Source organism: Adiantum capillus-veneris, chromosome 7, assembly GCF_014529385.1.
Source record: "Adiantum capillus-veneris isolate H3 chromosome 7, ASM1452938v2, whole genome shotgun sequence".
Classification (NCBI taxonomy): Eukaryota; Viridiplantae; Streptophyta; class Polypodiopsida; order Polypodiales; family Pteridaceae; genus Adiantum; species Adiantum capillus-veneris.
The window spans coordinates 154,776,593-154,785,539 of record NC_140937.1 but is presented as its reverse complement, the minus strand read 5'-3'; the positions used below and the strand labels follow the sequence as shown (position 1 = coordinate 154,785,539).

Sequence of the window (8,947 nt, the reverse complement as noted above, 5' to 3'; positions counted from 1 at the left end):
GAGTTGGCTTCATAGTATCATCCTTAAAAAATTGGAATGCTTTACTTTGATCAAATACAACCTCCACATTAATGAATTTACTTAGGCTCAAGAGAGGACAATCAAGCAACCATAATGGACAGCTTGAACAAACTCTAGGGTAGAGGAGCCAGTACAGAGACATTGAAATTGTGCAAGGGAGATCTTGAGCTTCTGTGAGTAATTTCAGGCTGTAAGGGGTGCAAAAGATGCACGATGAGAAGGGCTTTCAGACAGTATACGTGTCTCCCCTGACATTCTTGCAGGCAGCTTCTACGGCATGCTTGCACGACACCCTATGCAAAATCGGACCGCCAAAGGGTTTGAGACGCAAGTGCGCCAATTCTGAGGCAGCAGCGATTTTGAACCATGAATCTGGCAATGAGATTGCTCCACAACAGCTCCTGTAAGTGAACAGTTCAAGCGCTGTTGAGCGACTTTTGAGGGCAAATTTGGCGCTCTTGTTGAGGTTGTCTCATTACTTGTTCCTCTACCCTATATCCACAAAAGTGAATGTTCAAACAAGCCTTACACAATAGATCATAGGTCCTTTAAACCAAAGCATGCTGCATCATACATCTCCACGTTAAACAGTTTTTTTCCATCCACTTTATTCTACATAGAAATGTGAAAAATATCAGTTGACCATGGCTAGTGACAACTTGATGCAGCTGTCGCCGGCACAGAGAAGAAATTATACAAAACCAACCTATGCTATACACGTACTCCAGAGAAGGCTGCAGAAATTTGGACAACCAAAACTTTTGCAAAAAAGAAAAATTGCCTGCATATGCTACCTACATAGCGGAACCAGAGATCGAAATAAAAAACCTAACCATACAATTCTACGAGCCGATAAAGTCTGCTCCCTGAATTGCCCTGTGTGGATATGGACCATACCTCGACGAAGCATTGGCTACATCGAGTTAACTGCTTTTACTGTGAGCTAGCTGTTGAAGGTAAGATAACTGCCCTTTAAATTTGCTTGAACCAAAATCAAAATGTAATATTTACAACATCAAGCTGACTATTGCTATCAAATGTACACGAGCATCACTTGACTGCTCTTGTATGATGAAACTGTGCGGTGGAAGCTTTGTGTAGTGTGTTAATTTACACAGAATTTTGTTGGAACTGAGCCATGCATTATAACAAAATCAATGCTCATGGTAGATTCCACCAACAGGCTGCTCAAGCCTGAAACCCCTTTTTCACGACCACAAAAGAGTTAGCGATGGTAAATACACCACCTAGAACCTAGCTTAAAGCTCATATCGCTTTTCATGCAATAGCATAGTCCAATAGCGAGGACAGGAAGGGTTAATATGCACAGCTCTCCTAAACCAAATCCTTGGGCTTTGCGCAGAGTCGGGCGCTTCGGTAGGTTTTGATGCTTTTCCTAGTATACCCATCTGGAAGTAGAGCTCTGCTGGTTTATGTTCTGCCACCAGACTAGCATGTCAGAATTTCAAACCATGAAAATGAAGCAACCGACCAAAATTTACAAAGACTCACCGGCAGGCCAAATACCCCACTCATCATGCAGCAATCTTTCCAAGCCAGGTGTGCCAGCCTTTCCTGCCTGTGCCTGCACAAGTAAAAGACGTGCAATAGGCAGCTTATTTCCATTTCCTGCAGCAACCTTCATGAGTCTTCTACAAGCAGTTGACAGGTTTTTGGAGCCTGAACCATGCTTCACAAGCTCCATGCAAATAGCGCCTGCAAACAATTGAAACTTCTTAGAGATACTTCTCTTACATATTGACCAAATCCTACATGCTCAAGAATTCAGACTCTCACCATGAAGTAAGTGGAGACACTCGGCTTCCGACCACAGTGTTGCAGCATTTAAAGCTGCTGCTTCAGCCAACAACAGGTCACCGTTATGAATGCAAATCTCAGCTTTCTTCCATTCTATAAGTGCTCTTGAACTGTTCAAACTTTGTCCTCCATGGACTGCCAATGAGTCCAGGTCTTTCAATGCCACGGCTAAATCTTTTTCTTTCTTTACTTGGAAAGTTAAATCAACTGCAGAGAGTCGTGCAAGAAAGTCGACCACACGAATATCTCCAACTCTTTGAAGCTCAGCATCTGCCAAAACAGAGTGTCCAGCGACTGTATAGCACCTTATAAGTTGCAACGGAGCAAGTGCTAGCAGGTTCTGGGGAAGATCCAGTTTAGTAGCATGGATGGCACTTTGAATAGCTGATTCCAGATTTTCAGCATGGAGATCAACTTCTGACTTGCATAACAGTAGTTGTAGATGTATGTAGTTGTGGATCTCCACTCTAGCACTCTCATCAACTAACGACAACTTTGCCAAGACGGTCTTTATCAAGCGCTGAAGTGCTTTCAAGATATTGACAGGGAACCTTTGTTCACGGGCTTGTTGGACCAAAGAAAGCACAACGTGATATTGTGACATGATGTTCCATGGTTCCAAATGCATCCAGCTGAGAGAACAAGTTATTCAAAGAGACTTGATTTGCACTCTATATATACATGAAAAATCACAAAGCAGGTAAAGCTTAAAGCATACCGTTGCAACACTTGAATGGCGTCGTTCAATGAATGACCATATGGCTTGCATGGTGAGAAAGAAAACTGTGACCTGATGTTGCCACACACACTACAAGCAACTGCAGCTGCACTAAGCATCTGGCAAAGTTCCTGCAAGTCGCCAGCTTTTTCCAATCTCGTTATATCAAACAAACTACAACATCGAGCTGCCAGATCAACCTCCAGCCCATTGTTCCTCTCAAGTAACAACTGCATTAGCTTGGTCCTGTAATCATTAACCACAGCTCAGAAAATGTTTGCTAAAATAAAGAATCCCCAAATACCAGTCAGCTACAGGCCCTAGACTAATCACAAGTAAATAGCATCGAGCTACATTTTTTATTGCAAAGCAGGGAGGCCTTAAAGGTGACAGTGAAACATGGCTAAGTTCAAAAGTATGCAAGCTGGGTAAACCTGATTGACAGGCTTTGAGGATGAGCGTGCGCCAACTTCTGGAAAAAAAGAAGAGCACTCGCTGCATCTTGCTGCAACTGCTTGTAAAACAACAAAACAAGGGTCAAGTTCCAGGCCATCAAGCTCATTGAGAAGTTCAGAAGCTGCAGAATCTGAACCTGCATGCTCGCACCGAGAAGAGATGCAAGTTCAGCAGCCTTGGCATGTTCAAAATGAATTATCCACATCGGCATCTGCTGCAGCAAATAATCATGCTTCCCTGCAAGGGCTGAAAGGGCAGTAGTTGTGATTGCAAGTTTAGATTCAGGAGGTAAGTGTGAGGCTGCAACATGAATGTCCTGAAGCGCAGCTGCTGGTCCTGACAGGTAATAAGAAAACTTTGCAAGGAGTTGTATCCCTGCAGAGACTTCAGATTTTCCTGTTGATTTTTTAACTGCTACCTTTGCTATAGACACTGCAAGCTTCTGTTGGCCAGACTGCCACAAAGCAGTGGCATAACCACGAAGTGAACCACTGTCCTCAAGATTGCCTGCATTTTAAGTTCAACAAAAAAATCACGTGAAACTCTGGCAATTACCCAACCTGAAAAGGTAGCAAGAAAACACGTCTCCTGAACCACCAATGATGACAGACTCATTTGACAACGATCGAGGATCCTCTCAATTGAATATTGCAAACTGATGATTGCACAAGCAAAACAAGAGGTATTTGAGATGCCACAACCCTCGAGCACATAATGCTTTCAATGTGAGCTACAAAGAGAAAAAAATCCATTCTCTGTGTTACCTTGGCAATTTTTCCTAGCAATCAAACCAACTGCCAAGAATCCATGCAAGAACATGTTACAAAAACCTAATACTGAAGATGACAACTGTCATCTCCAGACCTATCCATGATGGTGACCATGCAGTGGATGGCCAACACGGGACAACACCTCAGAAAAAATTCGTTCCAGTGCCCCCAATGGCCTAAATATGCAGCATCCCACATATCCACACACATAACAGATCACTCTCTCTCACGAGTGCACCAAGTTTCATAATTGTTTCAGATCCATTTCTTAAGAGTCCTTTCATTGCATGGAGCAATATACCAGGAAGATAAATCTGGCCTTCGCCTTTCATTTATTTGTTTTCAGAAAACAGTTCACCCCACTTGATGGATCTTGTAATGGAAATGGCCTATGAACTTTGAGAGTAGCGGAATTAGGAAATTTGGTGAAGCACTTTTGAGAGATTACTTTGTGAGCATAGTGGGTGAACTTAATTGATGGTAGCAACATAAACATGGTACTTAGTTAACTTGGCATGAACAATACTTTTGCAAGAGAGAGAGTTTAGAGAACATGACAATAGTTGAGGACCGGATTCATATGGAGCCGGTCCCCCCTCCAATAGGCATTTGTATTATAGTTTCTCCCATCAAGAGAGACTTGGTACAATACAATCTTTGTGTTCCTTGTGACCTATGTGATGCAATGAAGATGGAAAGCTTCATGCATCACAAGCATAACATAAGCTTGTAGGCATTTGTATTATAGTTTCTCCCATCAAGGGAGACTTGGTACAATACAATCTTTGCGTTCCTTGTGACCTAAGTGATGCAATGAAGATGGAAAGCTTCATGCATCACAAGCATAACATAAACTTGTAGAAAGCATTAACTATCCCAAGTCTTAGTCCCAAGGCCTCAAACACCTTCGAAGATGGAGAGAGCTAGCGGGGAATGAGGATAGGGAAGAGGAAGAAGAAACATTCCATAGGAGAAAAAAATAGTTCCTCACTTATCATTACTCTTCTTGCTAGCATACATAATAGCATAGTAATGGAGATGGAGAAGATGGCAAGCTTAAGCATTGAAGCATGACTCTTGGTTGGATTTGCATTCCATAGCCAAGAGTGTTGGTGTAGACTTTCACTCTCACAATCTTGGAGAAGGAGGTGGTGTTCCTCAACTTTCACCAAGTGAGAATGGTGTCCCAAATGAGTGTGTGTGATGGTATATATCCCCCTAGCACCCCCCTTTCTTGCTTTGGGCGAAAATTCTACTTGCTACAAGCTCATTGGACCCCTCTCCCCTTAGCCAATCACATCCAGCCTGCAGTCAAGCATATGGGTAGTCGTTTGACAAGTGTCCTCCTTACCCCTTAGAGAGAGAGAGCTTAAAAATATCTAGATATTTGTTAGATGGAAGTAGAATCTCATTGGACCCCTCTTTAGCCCAACCAAGCACACCATGTGGTTAAGCTTAGTGAGAGTCTGACATGTGTCCCATGTGCTCTTTTAGAATTCCCTTAACTTTGAGATTTTTATGCATAGGAAGTTTCTCAAGCAACTTCCTTATTAAGTGAGTAGGTTCTCTTTTTGACTCAAGCATCTTACCCCCCATGCATAGGAAGCTTCTCAAGCAACTTCCTCATTAAATGTGACAAGTACCTCAAGTACCTTAGTCATCAAGCATGACAAGCACCTTAGGTGGGTTCCCACCTCAAGCACAGCCTTAGCTTGCTTAAGTTTAGGTCGAGTTCCCACATCAAGCACAGCCCTAGCTTGCTTAAGTTTAGGTCGGGTTCCCACCTCAAGTTCAACCCTAGCTTGCTTAAGGTCAAAGGACTTTTAACACTAACCATTGGAGGTCTTTAATGAAGGTCTTTTAAGCTTCATTAGTTGTACATTGCTCTTTGATAGACTACCTCCTTTTGGACCCTTATTGAGATGTAACCATCTCTCCTTTTTGGTCACGTGTTGAGATAGGTCTAGAAGCACATGTCTCTATTTTAACTCTTGTTCCCGTTTATTCTCCCACATTAAATGATAAGTTTAATATAAGAAAATCATTTGGTAAAGTTAGATATTGTATTTTATGACAGATCTTATTGCTTGTTATCTCATGTACCTGTTGTCCTTTCTTTTTTATGATAAAACACCATGAGGGATTCAAACATAGGAGTCACCACTATACCCTGTGATGTTTAAGAGCCATTTGACCCCATATTAGTATCTGCTTCACAGTGCACATATGATCTTGCTGTCTGAACCCGTTCTTGTATCCCCATTACAGCTATTTGCATCACTGAGGTTGTATCCTAGTTACCTGTCGGCTCCATTACCATTGGTGATAAGCATATTTTCTTTAGGATGTAGGATTTTTTCTTAGTATGTTTCTCTCAGACAATCATGTCACATCTGATATGGTCACTACATATACGAGAGCAGCTATCCATTGGACCGCTTGGCGCAGCTGGAAGCACTCGCCAGCCAGTTAAACTCCATACTAGACACTTCAGCTATCCCCCGCGCATGCGTACTCACACAGAATGAAATGTTATACTAACGTCTGTAAAAGGTCAAAATGACCTATGACACCAAAAGCTACAACCGAGAGGAAAGAATAATGAGAGAGAGAAATTTTATTTTATTTTATTTTATTTTATTCTCTCTCTCTCTCTCTCTCTCTCTCTCTCTCTCTCTCTCTCTAAAGAAAAGGCGAGAAATGAAATGAAATGAAATGTTATATTAACGTCTTCAAAAGGCCAAGATGACCTATGAAACCAAAAAGTTACAACTGGTGAATCTGACCATGTCTGATTACGGAAATTACAAAGTTACAAAGTTACCAAGTTAACGAAGAACTAACACTAAAACACTAAGGAGAAAGGAAATAAGGGGGGAGAAGGGGGGGGGGGGGGGGGGGGGGGGGGGGGGGGGGGGGGGGGGAGGCTCGTTCATTTGAAATCTCTCATCGGTCGCTGTCGGATCTCATCGACCTCCTCCATGGTCAGAACTCTGGTTGGGCGTCTTGCATGTCGAGCTAGAGTGATCTCTATCTTCTGTTGCAACCTTCGTCGATAGTGTGAGACCCCTCGAGGTCGTGGACGTCTGGATCTGCCAAGTTCAGTGGCTCTGTCAAGCAGTGTACCTCGAGTATGAGTAGGCTCTGAGATCTGCTATAATGAATGCTCCGTTGGCCCTCCTCTGTCTGGTGTAAAGAACTCTGTGATTCGTCTCTGAGACTAGAGAGAGAGAGAGAGAGAGAGAGAGAGAGAGAGAGAGAGAGAGAGAGAGAGAGAGAGAGAGAGAGAAATGAAATGAAATGTTATATTAACGTCTTCAAAAGGCCAAAGTGACCTATGAGACCAGAAAGTTACAATGTGGTGGATCTGATACAAAGTGAGAGAGAGAGAGAGAGAGAGAGAGAGAGAGAGAGAGAGAGAGAGATGAAATGTTATATTAACGTCTTCAAAAGGCCAAAATGACTTATTAGACCAGAGCGTTACAATGTGGTGGATCTGATACAAAGTCAGAGTACCAAAATGGAATGACAAAATGAAATACTATGAAATGAAATGAAATCATGAGTTGGTAGGTGTGAAATAAGCAGCTAGCCGGGATAGCTAAATCACAAGTCTTAAGAGATCCAACATTGGTCGATTGCGGATCTCATCAATCTCCTCCATGGTTAGCAATCTGACCGGGCGTCATGCATGTCGGGCCAAAGTGATCCGAATCCTCTGATGTAGCCTCCGTCGATGCTGTGTAGTCCTCCACAGTCGTGGGCGTTTGGATCTCCCCAACTCAGTCGCTCGGTCGATCAGTGTGCCTCTGGTGTGAGGTGACAAGATCTGTTGTGGTGGGTGTCCAGTGTCTGCTCTAAAGAAGTCTGTGATGTGTCTCTGAGACTGGCTGACCTTTCCTCTCATCACGCTCTCTCTGTGTTTGCGCAACTCGAGCAAAAACAAACCCAAGCATCTCTGATCCTCGTACCTCATGACTGTGGAGAGTGGTCCAAAGCCCTCTCTGAACAAGCAGTGGAAGCGACCTCGTATCTTGTAGTAGACGGGGCAGTGGCATGTGTAGTGTAACTCTGCCTCAGGCTCCATGTCACACAGGGGGCATGTCCTGGCCTCTGCTGGTACTCCGCTGTATCTCCCAGTCTCGATCCGCAGCTGGTGTGAAGATGTGCGTAACTGGCCAATAGCACACCGTATCCCATGAGACAAGTGGGTGTCCATGTATTTGGGCCTCGCCACAAAACTGTCCGCTGTAAGCTGGAGAAGATGCTCTCTGTAGAAAGCCATTTTCATGCCCAACGCCTCTGCTGGCTGTATCCATGTCCTCCTGGTCTCTAGCTGAGTCAGGCCCTGGCGGATGAGCCTGGTGATCTCGGATTGTGTAAGAGTCAGGGAGGGTGCATCTAGTGAGTACTGGAAGGGGGGCAACCTGTCTATACTGAACCCATGCACCTGGAACCATGATGTCATCTCCCCCATACCAACATGCTGTATCTCCTTGCATGGCTAGCTGTCGAGAGGACTCAAGTGCAAGGCGGGCGTATCTGTCTCTGGGAAGTTCCCACATGTGGTGTATCAAGGAGACAGATCTGGTGAGCGCCTCCACCACTAGTGGGGAGGCAGCTAGCTCTGCTCAGATAATGGCACGTGGTACTGATGCCTTGGCCCTAATGAGCCGCGAGATCATAGAGACCAGGGGCTTCTCCATGTCCCCTCATCCATTAGTGCGACCTATCCTCCCGTGATGATCCAATGAAGGCCCCTAAATCTCAGCTCCATAGAGCAATGCAGAAGCCACCATAGTGTCAAAGAGCCAGAGCTTCGTCCAAGGCTCCTGAAACCGCACCTGTGAACACATCCTCTCCAATCTACCCAATGCCATGACCTTGGTTTTACCAAGGTTGACAGACAAACCACTTTCATGGGCAAACCTATGCAAAGCATCCAAGTGACGTTGCATCCCCTCCGGAGAGTTGGAGATCAACACATAATCATTAGCATATAACAATAGCGGAATCCATGTCCCTGCCAACGGTGCAACTCTATCCCCATCCCTCTCAATGTAGTCAAAAACCTCATCCACATACATACCAAATAGAGTAGGAGAGGGCGGGCAGCCCTGCTTCACCCCAATAGTGGAGTGAACCGGTGTAGATAGACCCTCTG

At 44.2% G+C, this 8,947-nt stretch overlaps 1 protein-coding gene across 3 annotated transcripts in view; it reads right to left on the bottom strand.

The window, feature by feature from the left end:
- Window positions 1-971: 971 nt before the first annotated feature.
- The window catches only part of LOC147454864 (Tetratricopeptide repeat (TPR)-like superfamily protein), a 128,748-nt gene continuing 120,772 nt past the window's right edge, over window positions 972-8,947 (bottom strand). For all 3 annotated transcript variants that reach the window (XM_086516681.1, XM_086516682.1, XM_086516683.1), the window contains exons 22-27: window positions 3,150-3,520; window positions 2,992-3,068; window positions 2,558-2,803; window positions 1,819-2,471; window positions 1,534-1,737; window positions 972-1,459 (exon numbers count right to left, since the gene is read on the bottom strand). In XM_086516681.1, the coding sequence (XP_086372807.1) occupies window positions 1,281-1,459; window positions 1,534-1,737; window positions 1,819-2,471; window positions 2,558-2,803; window positions 2,992-3,068; window positions 3,150-3,520 (1,730 nt within the window). In that variant the 3' untranslated portion in view covers window positions 972-1,280. The remainder of the gene's footprint in view (window positions 1,460-1,533; window positions 1,738-1,818; window positions 2,472-2,557; window positions 2,804-2,991; window positions 3,069-3,149; window positions 3,521-8,947) is intronic.